This window comes from Rana temporaria, chromosome 11, assembly GCF_905171775.1.
Source record: "Rana temporaria chromosome 11, aRanTem1.1, whole genome shotgun sequence".
Lineage (NCBI taxonomy): Eukaryota > Metazoa > Chordata > Amphibia > Anura > Ranidae > Rana > Rana temporaria.
In genome coordinates, this window is record NC_053499.1 from 40,902,521 (window position 1) to 40,923,687 (window position 21,167).

At 46.3% G+C, this 21,167-nt stretch overlaps 1 protein-coding gene across 3 annotated transcripts in view; it reads right to left on the bottom strand.

The window, feature by feature from the left end:
* LOC120917253 (inner centromere protein) overlaps positions 1 to 21,167 on the bottom strand; it is a 51,909-nt gene that overhangs the window by 9,776 nt on the left and 20,966 nt on the right. For 2 of the 3 annotated variants that reach the window (XM_040328409.1, XM_040328408.1), the window contains exons 8-12: positions 16,898 to 16,934; positions 14,935 to 15,052; positions 14,711 to 14,857; positions 12,811 to 12,816; positions 12,498 to 12,607 (exon numbers count right to left, since the gene is read on the bottom strand). In XM_040328409.1, the coding sequence (XP_040184343.1) occupies positions 12,498 to 12,607; positions 12,811 to 12,816; positions 14,711 to 14,857; positions 14,935 to 15,052; positions 16,898 to 16,934 (418 nt within the window). The remainder of the gene's footprint in view (positions 1 to 12,497; positions 12,608 to 12,810; positions 12,817 to 14,710; positions 14,858 to 14,934; positions 15,053 to 16,897; positions 16,935 to 21,167) is intronic. The other variant, XM_040328411.1, reaches the window with a different exon arrangement.

Below are 21,167 nucleotides of genomic sequence, written 5' to 3' on the forward strand. Positions count from 1 at the left end.
GCAGGTGAGGAAGAAGCTTTAGAGGGAAGGCGTAAATCAGGCGATATTGACCCTAAGGTGCCACCAACGCGTCCGCCCACAGGTCCTTCGACCTGGCCACGAACCGTGGCACCTTCCGATTGAGACGGGACGCTAGGAGGTCCACGTCTGGAGTGCCCCACTTTGGGCACAGACTGAAACACCTCCGGGTGGAGTGACCACACTCCTTGGTCTAGCGTTTGGCGACTTAGGAAGTCTGCTTGCCAATTCTGTACCCCCGGAATGCACAAGGCCGATAGAGCCAGAACGGACCTTTTGGCCCACCGAAGGATGTGTGCGACCTCCGTCGCTGCAGGTGAACTCTGTGTGCCCCCCTGGTGATTGACGTACGCCACGGCCATGGCGTTATCGGACTGGATCCTGACTGGTCGGCCCTGCAGATCCAGGGACCACCTGGCAAGGCACATCTGGATTGCTCAGAGCTCCAGTATATTGATTGGCAGGCGGGACTCCTGAGTCCAGCGCCCCTGGGCTGACTGGGTGCCCCAAACGCCCCCAACAGGAGAGGCTGGCATCCGTCGTGACCACGGTCCAGTGGCAAGGTAGAAATGACTTCCCGGTCCGAAGCACCGGAGTCGTCAGCCACCACACCAGGGAAGACTTGACCAGTTGACTCAACTGAATCTGGTAATCCAAAGACCGGAGCTTGTCCCAATGTGACAGAATCTCCTTCTGTAGTTCCCTGGTGTGGAATTGGGCATAAGGAACTGCCTCGAAAGAGGCCTACCATCAGACCCAGAACCCTCATGCAGAATCGAGGAGACGACGACTTCTGGGTCAACAACTGCTGCACCGCAGAATGCAGTGTCTGGAGTTGCTCCGTTGGGAGAAAAACTCTCGCCTCCGCGGAATTCAGGACTAGCCCTAGGTATTCCAGACGCAGAGACGAACCAACACTGACTTCTGAATATTCAGAAGCCAGCCGATGTCTTGGAGAGTCCGACACGTGATAGACACGTCCTCTTCTAACTCTAAGGAAACGCTCAGGAGAAGGTCGTCGAGATATCCCACGATAGCGATCCCTCGCTGTCTCAGAAGGGCCAGGAACGGGGCGAGCAACTTGGAGAAAACACGCGGTGCCAAGGCCAGGCCGAACGGGAGGGCCACAAATTGAAAGTGGTCCACCCCGATCGCAAAGCGCAGAAATCACTGGTGCTTTGTGCATATGGGAACATGCAGGTATGCGTCTATGATATCCAAGGATGCCATGAAGTCCCCCATGATGGAGCGCAGCTATCACCGAGCGAATCGACTCCATCCTGAATGTTTGCACTTTGACAAAACAATTGAGGGCCTTGAGGTCCAGGATTGGACGGACCCCTTCCTTCTTGGGGACTACCAACAGATTGGAGTAAAACCCCTGAAACCGTTCCATCGAGGGAACTGGCACAATCACTCCCCTGACCAGAAGATCCTGGACAGCCCCTGACACAGCCTGCCGGTGAACCGGAGGAAAAAAAATCTGGTGGACAAGAGAGAAACTGATATGTGGGGGGAAAAATTGCGCTAACTAGAAAAATTTGTGATAAGAGGTATGACCCAAAAAGCAGCCAGCACACAAAGAAACAAAGTCCAGGCAAATAAATACAAAAAAGTGCAGCGCTAAAAAACATTAATGTGAAAAAAATGTTATATAAACATAAACAATTGAGGAAACACTTGTGTAGTGAATGGTAAATGGGAAGTTAGCTCATGAGAGCCAAAGTATATGTGTCTAGCGATCAAGCTAGTGGAAAAAACACTGGATAAATGCAAAAAAGCAATCAAAGTTCAATGAGCTGTAGGGAGAGTTCATGAAACTGCTTCCAGCTGGAAAGGTGAATGCACTTCACAGATGATGTAAATTCAAACAAACAGTGGTAATAGCTTGTCTGTAGCAATCTCCACGTTGGTATAGGAAATAAAAAGGGTACTCTTACCAGCTGTGGTGGACTTGCGTGCTAATACTAGCGCCAAGTCAGGTAAAGCGTGGTGGTCACAGCGGACCCTGGGTTTTGTGCAGATGGATGGCTCTGTTGGATGGTTCAGATGGTCGCTCCACTCAGGATATTGCCTTGAAGAAACTATCTTGTACCCCGAGGAAACGACTTCACAAACCCCAACGGTCAGAGAGGAGAGACCTCCACCGTCCCACGAAGCTGGTGCCCCACCCGAGACAGGGGGGGGGGGTGGGACCTTCAGACGGAAGCAGGTTTGTCAGCAGCCTTTTTGGGCTTGCGGTACCAGGTGCGCGGGGGTCTTAGCACCTTGCAAACCTTTTCTCACCGCATTGGGCAGGCGAAGAAAAAAAAAAAACCCACTTGGGGTAGTCAAGGAGGGCCCTTGCTTATGGCGAGGCACCTTGCCCTTCCCAGACTGTGGGAGCAGTGTGCTCTTACCACCCATGGCATCCTTAACAATGCCATCCAGGGATGCCCCAAAAAACGTTCACCCCTAAAGGGTAAATCCACCAAGGCCTTTTTTGAAGACTGGTCCGCAGACCAGCATATCAGCCACACGAGGCGGCGCAGTACCACCGCATAGGCGGAAGCCCTGGAAAGCGAGAGCGTAACCAGGACCGACTCACAGACAAAATTTCAGACCCTGAACCAATTGTTCAGCCATGTCCTTACAGGTCTCGGAAGCACCCTGTGCCTCCAGCTTCTGCAGCAAAAAGCTTTGCCCGTACAGTCAGAGTCCGTGACACCAGAGCCCCAGCCAAAACCGGTCTCACAGCCGAACCCACTACTGCGAAGATGGAGCGGGCCACAGCCTCCATTCTCCCATCCGCAGGGTCCTTAAAGGCAGGAGCCCCATTCACAGGCCAATGTGGTGGTTTGCTCAACCTGGACACGGGAGGGTCCACGGACGGAGGAGAGACCCACTCTTACTAAAAAGGTCCTCCACAAAGGGATAACGGGTCGCAGAGGCAAAAACTGTCTGCGGCGTATCCCATTCCTTGTACAACAAACTGTTCAAAAAAGGAACACAAGGAAACACATTTTCAGTGCGTGGCGGTTTGCTGGACCCAAAAGGGACTGGCACACCAGGTGCCCCCGCCACATCCTCAAGTACTGAGTATCAAGCTCGCAGAAAAAATAGCTCCAACAATTCCTATCAGCAACCGACCCTGAAGCAGAGTCGCTCTCACTGTCCGCGTGGGTTAAGCCCGCATCATCTGACAATACAGATACCATGTCAGAGATATCCCCAGAAGCAGGCCAGGGAGGGGGCGCTAATATACCCCCCCATCCGGCCAACAGTCGCTTCAAACCCGGCGAGAAAAACGCCACTGACATTGCTTCAGTAGATGCGGCAGGGGGAGGGGCAGCAAGGGTTAACTCAGGCTTTGCTGGGGGAAGAAGTACCTGGTCCAGGCTCCATAATGCCCCACCGCTGTGTCACCCAAACTGCAAAGCAGAAAACACCCACGGTCACCTCCCGGCCATTACAACAGAGTATGGGGGCCCCCAGGGAAAACTCACCACCCCACCCAGCGCCAGCTGAGAGAAGCCAGCTGCGCCTGTCCCCTCAGGAGTATTCGCGGTCTTTTTGCAGCGCTGGAACGGCCGCACAAGGCCAAAAGAAATCCAAGATGGCCACCGTATGGGAAAAAAAAACACCATAGGACCACAGGAAAATGGCCGCCGACACTTATACAAAAACAAATACATCTTAGCCTAGTAAAGAACAAGGAACGATTCAATACAGGATAGCACAGCCAACTCCAGGATAAATCTGAGACTCAAACTGATAGGACTGAAATACAGACCAGACTAAATTAAGGAAGGGGCCATACAGGCAGATCAAGCCAAGTGACACCCTGCACAAAGGCTTTTTTTTTTTTTTTTTTTTTTTCAAATAGGTTTATTGGGTTTTTAAAACATGTAAGAGTATACAAAGCGATCTTGTTACAATGTATGCAATAAGTCGAATAAGTGACATTACATTTAAGAACATAAAACAAGGATCAATATTTAAAGTTAGTGATCCATCATAGTCACAACAAAGCAGTCAAGATAAAATTCGAGTATTTAGGGGGGAAAGGAAGGGGTAGGGGAAGGCAAGGTAGAGGGAGGGTTGAGGAAACCATCCTATTATAAGCGGTGTGATTCAAATTGACAAAGTTATAGAAAATAGGAACAACAGAGGAGATTAATCAGATTCCGGGACTCATCAGGAATCCAACAAAGTACGGTATTCAGAAGAATCCGCAAAGTGGTGCCAACATGCCCATTTATCTCGGAAATTCCTAGAAGAATCTCTAGAATGGGATATCAATTCCTCCATATATGCAATGTGATCCACTTTGCGTATCCACTCTGAAATTTTTGGAGGGGTTGCTTGCGACCATTTAACTGGAATACACAGCTTTGCCGCGTTGATAAGAAACACAATAATAGATTTCTTGTAGACTGAATTGGGTAGGGAGGAGAGGTGTAATAGGTACTGTCCAGCTGTAAAGTCTGGGGTGTAGGTGGTAATGGACACAATGAGATCATGGACTGATTTCCAAAAAGTCGTGATAGCTGAACATTCCCACCATATATGGAGGAGAGTGCCAGCCTCTAGTCCGCATCGCCAGCACAAGGGAGAGACGTTTGGGCTAAATTTATTAATAATGTAAGGGGTTTTATACCACCTTGAGTATATTTTGTAACTGTTTTCCTGTATCAGGACGTTTAGTGAGCCCTTGTGTAGGCGATGGAAGACTGAAGTCCACTGGTCATTAGAGATTGTTATACGTAGATCCCTTTCCCATTTCTTGTTGGTGTTGTCTGATTGTGGGTCTGATGTTGAGCTCAATACACAATACATGAGGGAAATTAAATGGCCTTGGGGAGCCTTTCCTATGCAGACGGATTCAAAGGTTGTCTTAGGCCTGTGCCAAATGTTAGTGAAACCGAATTTTTTCAAAAAAAGAGTGATTAGTTCAAAGTTATGAGGAGAGACAGTAAGATTCGGGAATTTAGCGGAGAAATGAACCAGAGAAATGAGATTCCCTTTTTCAAAGAAGGCTTCAGCCCTGCAAGTCGTGTCTGAATCCAAGTCGGGGGAGGTAATGATATGGTGTTTCCGGGATATTTCAGGGTTAAAGGATATTGGGGTAATAGGTCCATATATTGAAGAGATTTTAAATTTTTTACAGAGAGACCTGAAAATTTTCAATGAAGTTCCCGTAATGGGATGTGTGTTTGCAAGGTGCGGAACCTTCCTAGGATCAATCCATGGAAGGTTTTTCAGAGGGATTGGTGGAGAGATTAAAGATTCCTCCAGTTGGATCCAGTCCTTGGAGCCACTGTGTAGGTGCCAATTAATAATTCTGGACATATGACAGGCCCAATAATAAGTTTTAAAATCTGGTAGACCAATTCCACCCAAAGATTTCGGGATAGTAAGCTTGTCCCATTTGATACGGGGTTGCCTATCATTCCAGATAAATTTCAAGCAGACACGGTTTAGAGATTTGAAGAATGTGGCAGGGATCGTAATAGGAATGGTCTGGAAGAGATACAAGACTTTAGGCAAGATACACATTTTTATGACGTTAGCCCTCCCAAACCACGAGAAAATGCCTTTGTTCCATTCAAGCAAATCTTTTTTTATGGTGTTCAGCAGGGGAACAAAGTTGATAGTGTACAGATTATCCATGTTGGACGGTAAGTGGATTCCCAAATAAGGTATAGATTCATTCTCCCAGGTAAATGAAAAATTAAGTTTGCATTGGTTTACCGTGTCAGTGGAAAGGGAAATATTTAAGGCCTTAGATTTGGAGAAGTTTATTTTGAAATTTGAGATGGTTCTAAACATGGAGAAATCTTTAAGTAGGTTCGGAATTGTAATTATTGGGTTGGTAAGAAATAGTAGAATGTCGTCTGCGAAAGCCGCTAATTTATAAGTTGTGTTATTAATCTTAACTCCACTAATATCCACATTCTCTCGTAGTCTACATAAGAAAGGCTCCAGGATAAGTATAAAAATTATGGGTGACAGAGGGCAACCCTGACGAGTGCCATTCGACAGGGAGAAGGCCTCCGACAGGACACCATTAACTTTGATTCTAGCCGTAGGGTATGAATATAAGAGGTTAATGAATCCCAACATTCGATCTTGTATGCCCAGGGATTTAAGGACATCTAACATATAGTCCCAGGCTATCCTGTCGAAGGCCTTCTCCGCATCGAGGGATAAGAAAAAACCCGGAGATTTTGATTTGATGAGCCAGTGTTGAACATGTATAGCCTTTATGGTGTTGTCCTTAGCCTCTCTTCCCGGCGTAAAGCCCGTTTGGTCGAGGGATATTATTCGAGGTAATAAGGGAAGTAAGCGATTAGCTATGATTTTAGCATATAATTTGATGTCGTTATTTAAGAGGGAAATGGGTCTGTAATTGGAAACAAGGGTTTTATCCTTGTTAGGCTTAGGAATCATGACAATGTGGGCTTCTAAGAGATCATTAGGAAGTGGGGACGGGAAAGGGCTAGAATTAAACGCGTTAAGAAATTGTGGGATCAAGACATCTTTGAAAGATCTGTAGTAATTAACCGAAAAACCGTCTGGGCCAGGACTTTTTCCAGTCTTTAATTGACCGAGTGCAGTTAAAGCTTCTCCTGCTTCCAGAGGCCTATCTATACTTTTCGCTGTGTCCGAGGATAAGGTATTAGGGCAGTAATTTTTCAAGAACTCAGAAATTAGATCTTTTCTTGAAGGCGTATTTTTAGGGCCAAATTCAGGAGTCAAGTTATAGAGTTTGGAGTAGAAGATTCGGAATTGGTCTGCGATATCTTCAGAAGAGGAATATTTTTTACCTTTAGGGTCAGTAATGGCAAATATGTTCTCAAATTTTTTAGATTTTGAGTGCAAGGTGTTAGCTAGTAATTTCCCCGTCTTATTTCCATGCTCATAGAAAAATTTTCGAGACATATCAAAACTGCGTTTGATCCTTTTGTCTAGGACTTCAGACAGTTCTAGCCTGAGTCTCGAAAGCTCCTCAAGCGTTTGTAGTGCCAAAGAATGTTTATGTATAAGTTCCAGGCTATTGATTTTATTAGTTAAATCGTTTATATGAGCCTGATGTAGTTTCTTCCTTCTCGCACCGAGCGAGATCAAACTGCCTCTAATGACACACTTGTGCGCGAGCCAAACATTTATAGGATGTACATCGCCAGTGTTGTTATGTATGAAAAATTCGGAGATCTGAACGTCCAATTTTTGCATGTTGTCAGCATATGTGAGGAGAGAATCATCTAGTCTCCAATATCTAGGAAGGATTGGTTTATTTTTGAAGGTCAAATGCAGAGTGATTGGGTTGTGGTCCGATATGAGCATGGGTTCTACTGTAGCGCTTTCAATAGTGTTTAGATCGTGGTGGGACAAGAAAAAATAGTCTATTCTAGAATAGGAGTCATGTGGGAGAGAGTAAAAAGTAAAGTCTTTTGAAGAGGGATTTAGTATTCGCCAGGTGTCGTGAATGGAAAGGTCTTTTAGCAAAGATTTAATACTACTCAGTGTTTTATATGATATTGTAGAGGAGCCAGTGGAGGTGTCTAGAAGGGGATTCAGGGCTATGTTGAAGTCTCCACCGAGTATCAATGAGCCGACAGAGAATGACTTAAGGACTTCAATAGTGTCCTTAAAGAATTGAACGTGGAGCCTGTTAGGGGCATATATGTTGGCCAAAGTCACAGGTTTATTATACAAGGATCCTTTAACAAACAGGTACCTGCCTTCATTATCAGTTTTAGTGTCCAAAATTTGAAAGGGGCAATACTTAGAAATTAGTATTGAAACTCCCTTCGATTTGGAGTTTGGGTTTGTAGTGTGGAGTATCAGAGGAAATCTCTTATCCGTAAAGGTTGGGCAATTGTTGGACTTAAAGTGGGTCTCCTGAAGGAATATTATGTCTGCTTTTGATTTCTTCAACAATAGTAAAAGCTTTGACCGTTTCTCTGGGATATTGAGGCCCTTTACATTAAGAGAGTAAAGTTTGATTGTCTTTTGAGGGTCTGTTGTAGGATTATTGGGGGTAGTCATATTAGTCAAAAGTAGGAGGGGATCCTCAAGTTGAGAAAATAGGAAAAACGAGGGTGAAGGGGTTTAAGGGAAGGTTTAGGTGTTGAGTATTAAATACTCAAAACAGATAGTACCGGTGACTATCACAATAATAAAAATAAAAATTGACAGGAGTAAAATTTCCCCGCAGGGAAAAATATGCGGTACAAGGTGAAGTAGTATCTTATTAGAAAAAATAAAGAGATCTAACAAGAGCTACTCCGTGGGGGTTGGAGTGAACCGAGTCAGAGAACAATAAATCGGAACGACTGGATGCCCGCCGCCTACAGACTATTAAAGAAAGAAAGCAATATGCTATAGTAGAAATGATGAGGCTAACGGAATTCCCATTATAAAGGGTAATGAGAGACCGGAATCTGATAACATTCCAAATATATAAGATATAAACAATTGAAAGTAGTAAAACTGCTCAGCATCCGGACAGCATGTCAGTGTGTCAGGAGCGCTGTCCGGGTCTTAGGTACAGGTCACAACCATCAGTAATATTATCATAGGAAGAGAACTGCAGTAACAAAATGTAAGAAAGAGACTATTGCAGATCCCTTGCCCGTGTGGGTAGACCTGAAAACAGTAGTATCAATGCATAGTTAAATGATAGTGTTGATAATAGTAGAAAGAAACATTGTCTCCACCCTTCATAAATAAATCCAAAGAAAAATAAAAAAATAAAAAATAAAAAATACATTGAATGCCACAAAAGTTGCAGCATGAAGGGTAGCAATTTCGTATGTGTCTTAAAATCACCAAAACAAATACGTTTCAGGTCAAACCACAAGGGTTATATATATCAGGAGTAAGATAGAAGAAACATCAATAAACATCAATAAAATATATGTGTTTTAGACAATTTTGGAAAAAAGTGTAAATAACAGAATACACTCATTTATCCCTTCTGGGTTTCCTGGAATGTGGCACGTTTGTTGATTGAAGATCAGGATCTGGAATGCCTGGAGAATCTAGGTTGCTAGGTGATTGGGATCGTCGTCTCCTGGCTCTGTAAGGGGCCGTTTCCATAGCGACAGTGTCATCCTTCCTGCAGTCTCTGGAGTTGTCTTTAAAACGAAAGTCTGCATACCAATTTGGTAGTTCCATATATGGAATGTTCATGGATTTGCAAAAGGCATGTAGATCTTCGGGTACCCTCAGCAGGGCAGTATGACCCTGATTGGTCGCTTGCAGGCCAAATGGAAACTTCCATTTGTAGATGATGCTTTTATTTCTCAGTGCATCCAATAAAGGTTTCAGATCACGTCTATTTTGGAGCGTGATTTTCGACAGATCTTGAAATATAGATAATGTAGAGCCCTCAAATTTCAGAGAAGAGCGCAGTCTTGCCTGCCTCAGAATATCCTCTTTCAGTAAGAAGTCATCTATATGGCATATGACATCTCTAGGAGGATCAGAGGGTCTGCCCTTGGGTCGCAGGGCCCTGTGCAGGCGTTCCATTTTAATGTTGGTTAAGGGTGGGCGACCCAGCAAATCGTTAAAAATTGTTAGAATTGCGGGGGAGAGTCGATCAAAATCAATCGATTCGGGCAGTCCCCGTACCCTCAAATTATGTCTCCTGCTTCTGTTCTCGAGGTCTTCTGTTTGGCGGTATAAGTCTCTCAGAAGCGTAATGTGTACGTTGGTTTTGTGGTTAATATGGCGCAGAGCTGCTGTCTGTTGCGCAGTAGTTTTTTCCACATCACTGACGCGCGCTGAAACTGCGCGTATGTCCAATTTCAGATCTGCAATGGCAGCTGATAGCGTCTCTTTAATATCAGCTGCCACGGAGTGTAGATCATTTAGGCTAAGGCTCTGTCGAGCGTCCGTAGCGAGGTGGGGATTCCGGTTGTCGGTAAGGGGGTTTGTGTCAAAGTTCCCTTGAGAAGTGGCCAATGTATCTGACTGGCCTCCCGGGAATTCGGCCATCATAAGATCTGACAGGAATTTCCAAAAGATTGTAAATTGGTGAAAATTCGTCGGGTAGAATGGAAAACAGTATGGGGATGATCACCGTGACAACGGGTATCAGATTAGTCGTATTCCAGTCGGTGGGACCCCTTACCGATTCCGTTAGCCGAGAATTGCAGCCTGCAGCAGCGGGAGCTTTCCAGTTAAGCAGCCATTCCCGATCACGGCTAGACCACGCCCCCGGCTTTTTTTTTTTTACCATGGAATGAAATACAATAGGTCTTTATGACAGAACAGCCAAGACCCCTTAACGTTACTCAAAGCTAGCGGCATCTCCACATCAGACAAAGTAAAAATTCTTCCCATGACATACTGACAGCAATTAAAATTCTGAGCCTCATACCAAGTGGAATGAGCCTTCCATGTACCATGGTACACATTCCTGGAGATTGGCTCTCGTCTTGAGGGTAATAATTACAGTTAAAACACCCCTATACATGAGGACTTGCGCTTTAATAGTCGAGCCATCAAAGCCAGCGACTGTAAAAGCAGGATGGAAGATCAGACTCCAATAGCAAATCAGGCCAATCTGGAAGGGACCATTTTCCAAGAGATTTACAATGACCGCACACCACATTCTTAGATAAGCAAGTGCGATTAGAATTGCCAAAATGCCCAACTTTATCTTGCACAACAAGTGAGGAGGAAGCGGCAGAGGACTGGAGGGCTGTACACTGCACTGTAGGTGTGCTGCGGATGTCATGGATTATTGCAGGCATTGTACTGAAGCTCAGATCACATGTGGTTTCCTGTTAAACAAAGAAGGCAGATGTGCTAGGTGACATCACTGCACCCGATCTGCCCCTTGCAAACACCAATACAATGGTGTGCTGCTCCAGTCTTGCAGTTAACAGCTCAAAGCCCCAAGCACCAGGGAACACCACTAGGGGGCAGCCACATTTTCTACAGAGGCATTCATTATTCCTTTCTGCATTCCCAAAAAAGGCCCAGGTCTCCATTCCTTATGGTGGGCATGCCCCACGGGCCTTCACTTGCCACAAAGGATCACTGTCCTGGACCCGAACAGAACCTTGTCAGCAAGGTCACCAGTTACAAATTTACACTGGGAGTTGGCTGCCTGCAGTATCCAGTACCAAAAGGCAATATTGCATGCAGAGTTTGAGTAATGTACCTCTTAACCTTATATGACTGTCAATGTGCCATCTCCCACTGAAGGAGATCTCCAGTGACCCCATTACAGGCAAATCCATAAGCTAAAAAAACACTAGCTAAAAATAGAGTGTTAGCTGAGGAGTTAGGGCTGGACAGGGAAACGCGCTTTTATTTGTTCAGTGTTCAATCACTTGAAGGTGGCAACACAGCCCAAGTAGTTGTGAATATGACGTACCCAGTGTCCTGAGACATAACAAAATTAATCTAAACTACCGGTTCTTTAAAGTTATCCTCTCAGCCAACAACCATAGTAAACTGCAAAATTATCCTCCGTTCATCCCTTTAAAACTGGCTTCAAGTTACAGTCAAAGGCTTTATTTTATAAAATTTTATTAGGAACTAAAGTCAACACTCTTGTCTAAATATGCTTCAGACCAGAAAAGGCCGTGTTTCTGGGCCAGAAAGTAAAGAATGTGGGGGGAAAAAAAACCTGGAGGAGGGTTTCTCAGGCTAATGAAGGTAACAGGTAAGCTTCCCGACGCCGCAAGGTTGATTGCAAAACGCGTAGAGGCGTCTGGGTAGTACGTTGGACGGAACTACGTCACCTCCTGCCGCGCGGATACGGAGGCGTGGAGCGCACGCCAGCTGAGGGGATCCGCACACTGGTGAGCGTCTTTTCGCTCGGCACTGCTGGAAGGACTCGGTGCCGGTCTGGAGGCACCATATTCTGAGTGAGACCTTGTTTTATATTTTTTCAATAAACTAGTTTGGGCATACTGCGCTATGATTAGCCCCTTGTTTTAGAACAATTACCATTAGGAACCATATGGATGTTATGTAGAGGATTGCGCATTGGCTCAGAGGAGAGATCTACCTTATAACTACAGGTGCTTTTTAAATCTAGGTCTGGTGAGTGTTTATTTCAGAAGTTGGTGACGGTGGCATGCTTTGGTGGAATAGTAGTCGCATATTTATTTTTCACAATACGGAGCACCACAATTTTGGACTTTCATTGGATTTCCCTCTAAAGCATTGGACTTGCTTCGGAAAACCATATTGTATTTTCTTTTCACCCACATAATTACAAAATATTTTTTTGCACAATTATATTGGGTTCACCATCACTGGTAATAAGACTGTAGGATTGGCACAGTAACATATTTGTTAACTTATATTTTCTACACTTCATTTTTGAGGTGTACATAGTACTGCAGCAGATCTTTGGCACATAACCAATTTTAAGATAATTTTTTTTTGCACCGTGTCATACCACATATTTAGGCAGGGCTTACAATCTTAAAACACCCCCCCCATACACACACCACCCATAAACTCACAGTTTTAGTTCCTCCTGCTTGCGTTTCTTGCCCTCCTCTATTTTTTGCTTTCGCTGAAGTTCAGTTTCCTCTTTTTTGCGCAAGGTTTCTAAACGCTGACGCTCCTTTTCCTATAAAACGGTTATATGAAGACTATAGGTAAATACAGAAATCTCATTGAACTTCATTGACCAATGGGATAACCCAATCTTAGCTGAGAGAACAAAATGAGCCCCACCAAGTGAAGAAAAAAGAAACCCAAATAACCAGACCATTGTGTGCCCTAAAACCCAAGAATCACCAGTGAGAATGCAATAAAAACCAAGTTACTTACTTCTGACTGAAAAGGGAATGAAGAAAAAAAAAAAAAAAAAAGGGAAGGATACATTGTAAGTCTGCATGAATTAGTACAGGAAACCGCAAACTTTAGTGCTACTTTTTCACATCAACTCCATTCATACACTGTGCAAGCAAAAAATGCTAGAGCAACTCTGCTGTGTTAAAATAGAGCAAGGCGAGAAAGCTAAAGTACAAACACACCACCAACATCCACAAGGACCTCCGAAACCCATTGCCTTGGCTCATCTGTGTTTATTAAAGGCAAACTATGGGTAAATGTCAAACACCAGTCAACGACTGGTCTGCTTAAAGGGGCAGGGCCACCTAAATGTAGCGGTCCCCCAGACCCCATTGTCTGGTGTTTGATCCCACCCACCACATCACCGCCAAGTTTTGACAGCTGGTCTTTCTCCCTGCAAGCAAATTACATTACCTGACAGTTTCACACACTGGAGCGGCTTTGGGAAGCCTCACGATCTGCTGCATGTGAAACTTTTGCGAGAGATCCCCCTGCTGAGCAGGTGAATCCGCTGGCAGACTCAGCAAATGTAAAAAAGGCCTTATGGTGACAGCGGGCTCTTTTCCCCTGCTCAGTCTGCCAGAGAACTCAGGCAGCAGTGCCATGACAGGGAAGAGATGAGCTGCAGGCTGTCAGTTTACAGCGCTCACCCCCTCCCTCTTTCTCTGGTCAGCAGTGAGGGACAAGCGAGAGCGGCTCATCAGGTTCACCACCCAGCGTCCTGCTTGCTCATTCCCTCCCATTGGCCACAGCGGACTCAATCAGAAGAGACTAGGAGAGCATTGTGGGAAATGTAGTCCCAAAAGACTGGCAGACCCATTGTCCACAGGGAGCAGGATACAGCCCCAATATGCACCCTGCTTGGGGGGAGAGAGGAGAGAGAGACACACACACCTGCTGCTGCCCAGCACCACTCGAGGAGCGCAAGCCCTGCTGCTGCCCAGAGAGAAAGACTGAGCCACTGCCAGTGTACAGACGTGTGTTACACTACTGACCAGTCACCCCAGAGCAAGCATCCAGCTGGAGGGCTCACTCAGGAACTGCCTAACCTACTATCCTCCAGCCCAATACTGCCTGCAGGCCTTAGCCAACACTGGGCTAAAATTTTGGGTGGGGATGACACCATGTTTTACTGCACCCTGATGACGCCCCTGCACATAATGCATTAAGTGTTAGAGTTGCTGGCCCAGGAATCCATTCCGAAACCACCTTACTCCACTAATCTGGCACCCTGCAATTTTTGTCCAATAAAAAAAAAAAAAAAGCCTTAAGGACAAAGATTTGATGACATTCTGGACATCCATCGCATCACGGCAAAGATACTGCACAACTTTCCAGAAAACAAATTCCAGGAATGTTTCGGACACAGTAATATATTAGAAAAATTCAGCGCTTCACTACTTTGAAGACACACACACCCACCCCCATAGAAGGACCCTATGCTGTTCAGATCCAACAACCAAACCTCCCCTCTGTTAACATACCTGTGGGCCATTTGCCTAAAAAACTGCCACCGCTTTACATGGCTCCGCAAGCAGTTAGGATAAGTGCCGTCCTTTTGCTGAGGGCGCAGTGCACCCTGTCCAATCAGGTTGGATGAGCTCAGCAGCTGCGACAGGCAAGAACACACCAGCAGAGAGGGCACGGTTGTAAAATCTGATCAGCATAGGGTGCTGCTATGGTGTAGTGACTGCATAGAGGGTTTTTATTTATAAAAAGTTAACAAATCCTTTAAAAAAAAAAAGTGTAAGGTTACACTTTAGTGGCAACAAATATATAAGGATGCTACAAAACATGAGATATTACTTTAATTGAGTAATGACTGACTAGGTACATAAAAAAATAAATCAGCTTATTTATTACGTTTTACACATACCTTGGGGTCTGCCTTCAGGGGCGTATTGCGCTTTATAAAAGATTTCATCATTAGAGTTTTGCTGATAGATCCTGGCGTCATCATCAGCAGTTGATTTTTCTGCACGGTATGCAGGAAAGTTTTCATATGAGGAAGTGGCTTTACAACCTGAGAAAGAAATTGGTTTCAATTCATAAGGCCTGGTTTAAGAGAACATACCTGTTCTCAACCAATTATGAGCTTACTTTGCTGGGAGGACAAGGTGGAGAGAGAGTCTTCTTCCGTGGAGGAGAGTGTATTTGCTCATCATCTGGCTGGTCATCATCAGACAGTTCATCTACTGCTCGCTTGTAACTCTTCCTCCTGTCAGAGACCTCAACATTACATTTCTGTCTAGAGCTAAAGATTAAAGGGCTTTGAACAGTCCGCCCATGTATCCACACACAGTAAAATAGATACAGGAGAGATTTAAAGTGGTTGTAAACCTCTGGCAAGAAATATAAGCAAAGAATTTCCTCTATAGTGTGCACTAGAACAGTGGTCATCAACCCTGTCCTCAGGGCCCACTAACAGGCCAGGTTTGCAAGATAACTGAAATACATCACAGGTGATATCATTTGCTGCTCAGTGATTGCAGTATTCTAGTCTGCATCTCCCCAAGGTAATACATAAAATCTGGCCTGTTAGTGGGCCCTGAGGACAGGGTTGATGACTAGAGCACCAAGATATACTAAAACTGGTGCACACAGAATCTGGTGCAGTTGTGCATAGTAACTGAGCTTCTACATTTAAAAATTATCTAAGCTTAATTGAAGTTAGAAGTTGTTACTATGCACAGTGGCACCAGATTCTGTGTGCACCAGTTTTAATAAATCTCCCCATAAGTGTCCTTTGTTTGCTGCCTTAATCCTCTATCTGCACGAGTAAACTCTAACCAGTTTTCCTGACAGCAAAAAGGTGACAGGGAGAGAGCTGCTCAAGCACAGCCTCAGCTTTGTTCCAGTCACACAGGTTTTGACTGAGACATGAGAAGGCAGAAGAGCTGCTTTGGATGTACATAGCGGTGTACCGAGATTGAACTCATGCGAGTATTTATGCAGCTAAAGGACCTTGCCCCTTTTTGCGATTCGGCACTGCGTCGCTTTAACTGACAATTGCGCGGTCGTGCGACTTGGCTCCCAAACAAAATTGGCGTCCTGAACAAGTAAAGCTTTTTGGTGGCATTTGATCACCTCTGCGGATTTTATTTTTTGTGCTATACCAAAATAGAGCGAAATTTTTGGAAAAAAATATTATATTTTTACTTTTTGCTATAATAAAAATCCCCCAAAAATATAATAAAAAAAAAAACAGTTTTTCTTCCTCCGTTTAGGCCGATACGTATTCTACCTATTTTTGGGAAGAAGAAAAAAAAAAAAAAAAAAAACGCAATAAGCATTTAACGGTTGGTTTGCGCAAAATTTATATAGAGTTTACAAAATAGGGGATAGTTTTATGGCATTTCTTTTTTTTTTTTTACTACTAATGGCGGCGATCAGCAATTTTTTTCGTGACTGCGACTTTTTTTCACGGACACATGGGACAATTGACACATTTTTTGGACCATTGTCATTTTCACAGCAAAAAGTGCTATAAAAATGCATTGATTACTGTAAAAATGACAATTGCAGTTTAGGAGTTAACCACTAGGGGGCACTGTAGGGGTTAAGTGACCTCATATGCGTTTCTAACTGGGGGGGGGTGGGGGTGGACTTGTGAAGTCATTGATCGTCTTTGCCTATATCAGGGAACAGACGATCAGTGACACTGCGAAGAACGGATAAAGGTGTGTTTACACACACACACACACACCTCTCCCCGTTCTTCAGCTCCTGTGACCGATCGTGGACACCGGACCCGCGGCCACAGAGCTTTGGACCGAGTCGTGGGCTCACGCTCGCGACCCACGGCTGGGCACTTAAGGTACATGCTTGTGTCCAACCGTGCCATTCTGTGGTAATAAAATATATATATATATATATATATATATATATATATATATATATATATATATATATATATATATATAATTACATTTGCAACCACATTAAGCCAGTCACTTCACTAGGTATACAACCACAAACTGGAGTAAAAATACACATTCTAAAACATGTCAAGTTTTAAACTAGCTGGAAGATTTTTTGCATAGATAATAGAAAGGATAAGCACCTTCTTGTTTGATCATCAGTTGTCTCTTGACAGGTTTCTGTAAAATAAAAGAAGGAACATCATAACATAGAACTAGAACACTAGGGGAAAGAAACTGCCACAGCACCACGTTTTTTCACAAATACACTTTGCTTGGTATACACAAATCCACCATAAAGACAAATCAGAACAGTATAGAAGTTGCACAAGTTTATGCCAATAACTTTACACAGGGATTCATATTATACACCAGTATGGATACTGTGTGTCATGTCCCATATGACAAAGTTTTTTTTTTTTTTTTTTTAATGCTACATAGATAAATGTCACAGATCACCTCAATCTTCCCGATCAAGATTAGATTGAAATGCATTGAGACACCAACTCTATTTTGCCCACCAAAACAATCATATATATTTATATAAAATGAACAAAAACAGACTGTCAAGTCATGTAATGATATATGTACAGTCAGAGGGAGGGGGGGGGGGGGGGGGGGGAAGATTGGACAAAAATATCCAGAAAAAAAAAAAACACATCAAAAAAGTTAAATTGCTTTGCATTTTAATGAGTGAAATAAGTATTTGACCCCCTTCACAAAACACGACTTAGTGGCAAAAAAAGGATTTTTGTACTCACCGTAAAATCCATTTCTCTGAGTTCATAGACGGACACAGCCTTCATTGACCTTAGGGTTATGCTTCTTCCTACCAGGAGATTTAGGCAGAATTCTACAGCACTTAAGGTGTTAAAAACTTTCCTTCATGCTGCTCCTCCCAGGGGGCGTGGCTCCCCCAGGCATAACCCACACCCTGCTTTAGCAGCCTCAGTTCGTAACAAGCAGTACAAACAAAGGAGGGGTGGGTGCTGTGTCCGTCTATGAACTCAGAGAAATGGATTTTACGGTGAGTACAAAAATCCTTTTTTCTCTTTCGTTCATAGACGGACACAGCCTTCATTGACCTTAGGGACGTCCCCAAGCAGTGTCAAAAAAATTCGAGGGGTGGGAAAAATAACACAGCAAAAACAGGTTACACCCCAAACAAAAACCGGAGTTACTCAATGGAGGAACTCCAACCTTAAACTGCCGCCTGTAACACCCTGCGGCCAATGGAGGCATCCGAAGATGCACTCACATCCACCATATAAAACTTTGAAAAAGCGTGGACCGACGACCAGGTCGCAGCCTTACACACCAGTAACACAGAGGCTTGGTGTCGGAAAGCCCAAGAGGCCCCGATCGCCCTGGTCGAATGCGCCATGACCCGAAAGGGGGGCGCCCGCCCTTCAGGGCATAGGCCTGAAGCACAATCCGTCGGATCCACCTGGAAATGGTGGCCGACGAAACTGCCAGGCCCTTACTGGGACCGGACACAGACACGAACAGCGAGTCCGACATCCGGAACGGAGCTGTCGCCGACAAGTAAACTCGAAGGGCCCGAACCACATCCAGAGAATGTAAAGAGGCCTCCTTCGGGTTCTTCGGCTGAGGACACAAGGATGGAAGAACAATGTCCACATCCAAGTGAAAAGCCGAAACGACCTTAGGGAGAAAAACGGCTGCGGCCGCAGCACCACCTCATCCTTACGGATGACCAAGCAGGGAGCCTTGCAAGACAAGGCCACCAGAACAGACAGACACCCGTCTGATCGAGGCAATTGCTACCAGAAATAAAATCACCTTTTGTGACAATAAAACAAAAAACCTCCCGAATGTCCTCAAAGGGAGCATCCCGAAGCACTGAAAGGACTAAATTCAAGTCCCATGGGGGTAATGGAGGGCGCACCGGAGGGGCCACCTGCCAGACCCCCTGACCCAACGCACGCACCCAGGAGTGCTATGCCAAGGGTCGCTGCAAGTAAAAAACAGCCAGAGCAGAAATCTGGCTCCTAACCGTACGTAAGGCGAGAGCCTGAACCACTCCCTGCTGCAAAGACAGCAGAATCCTGTACACAACGCATGTACGAGAGTGCCAGTTCATCTCCCCACACACAGAGAAGTAGGCCTTCCATGTATGAGGAAAAAACCTACGTGAGGTAGACCTCCGTGCAGGCAGCACGGTAGAGACCACCGAGCCCAATAGGCCTCGGTCCTTAAGCCCCTGGCTCTCAACAGCCACGCCGCTAAGGCCGGTGGCTGTGAAACAGGGTGGAAGATTGGACCCTGTAACGAAAATCAATTCCCAGGGGAAGACGCTAGGGGGCGTCTGCCAGCAGACGCACCTGGTCCGCGTACCAGAAGCGACGCGGCCAATCTGGGGCAATCAGGACCGATAGAATCCCTACAGCTTCTACTCTGCGCAGCAGGCGAGGAAGAAGCTTCCGAGGAGGGAAGGTGTAAAGTAGGCGACAGCGACCCCAAGGAGCCACCAACGCGCCTGACGCGTCCGCCCACGGGTCCTTAAACCTGGCCACGAACCGTGGCACCTACCGATATAGAGACGGGACGCTAGAAGGTCCACGTCCGGAGTGCCCCACTTTCGGCACAGACCCCGAAACACCTGCGGGTGGAGAGACCACTCTCCTTGGCCCAGTGCAGTGCGACTTAGGTAGTCGGCTAGCCAATTCCGTATTCCCGGAATGTACCCGGCCGATAGAGCCGGAACGGACCCTTCGGCCCACCGAAAGGATGCGCGCGACCCCCGTCGCTGCAACAGAACTCCGTGTGCCTCCCTGATGATCAACCTACGCCACGGACGTGGTATTATCGGACAGGATCCTGACCGGTCGGCCCTGTAGATCCAGGGACCACCTGGTAAGGCAAAGCTTGATTGCTCGGAGCTCCAGAACGTTGATCAGTAGGCAGGACTCCACCTGAGTCCAGTGCCCCTGGGCTGACTGGGTGCCCCAAGCGCCCCTCCCCAACCGGAGAGGCTGGCATCCGTCGTGACCACTGTCCAGTGGCCTGCAGAAAAATGACTTTCCGGCCCGAAGCACCGGAAACGCCAGCCACCATACCAGGGGAGACATGATCAGATGACTCAACTGAATCTGGTAATCCAGAGATGACGGAAGCTAGTCCCATCGTGACAGCAGTTCCCTCCGTAGTACCCTGGCGTGGAATTGGGCATACGGAACCGCCTCGAAAGAGGCTACCAACTGACCCAGAACCTTCCTGCAGAATCGCAGAGATGACCGCTTCTGGGTCGGCAACTGCTGCACAGCAGATAGCAGAGTCTGAAGTTTTCCCGCTAGGAGAAAAACACTCCCGCCCCGGAGGAATCCAGGACCAGTCTCAGGTATCCCTGAGACGGAATCAACCCTGATTTCAGGACAATCCAGAAACCAGCCGAACACTCGGAGAGCCTGACACGTGATAGACACGGCTCCACCAATGCAGAGCTCGAAGAAGCTCGTAGGAGAATGTCGTCCAGACATCCCATGATAACAAACCCCCGCTGTCACAGCCGGGCCAGTATCGGTACGAGCACCTTGGCGAAAACCCGCCGAATGGGAAGGACACCATTGAAAATGGTCCCCCCCGACCGCAAAGCACAGAATCTCTGGTGGTTTGAGGATATGCAGGTACACGTTCATGACATCCAAGGATGCCAGAAAAACCTGACAAAACAAAACGAGGGACTTGAGGCCCAGGATCGACCGGGCCCCATCCTCTGTGGGGACACAAACAGAATGGAGTAAAACCCCAAGACCGTTCCAACGAGGGAACTGGCACAATCACTCCCCTGACCAGAAGATCCTGGACAGCCCCTGACGGAGTCAACCGGCGAACCGGAGGAGGCCAGAAGCCGGAGGGAAAAAACCTGTTTGGCAGACAAGAGAGAAACTCAATCTTGTACCCCAAGGAAAACACTTCGCAATGCGAAGCCAGTCTCCCACCCGAGACACGGGCGGGAGCAGACCTTCAGGCGGAAGCAGGTATGTCCGCAGACTTGTTAGGCATGCGGTATCCGGTGCGCTGCTACCCCGCAGCGGGGATTCAAGCACCATGTAGACCTACCCCCACCGCACAGGGCGAGCGAAAAAACGCTCGGAGGTAGGCAAGGAGGGTCCTTGCACAGGGCGAGGTCCCTAGCCCTTCCCAAACCGTGGGAACAGCATGCGCTTACCACCTGTGGCATCCTCAATGATGCCAGTCAGGGAAGACCCAAAAGGACCGTTCACCCTTAACGGTGATCACCAAGGCCACCTTAGAGGTCCTTCTTCCAGCTCCTGCAGCAGGAGCTTCGCCCTTTTAGTCGGGGCCTGCCAGGGCCCCGGCCAGAGCCGGCCTCACCGCCGAACCCACCACCGTGAATAGGGAGCGGGCCACGGCCTCCACTCTCCTATC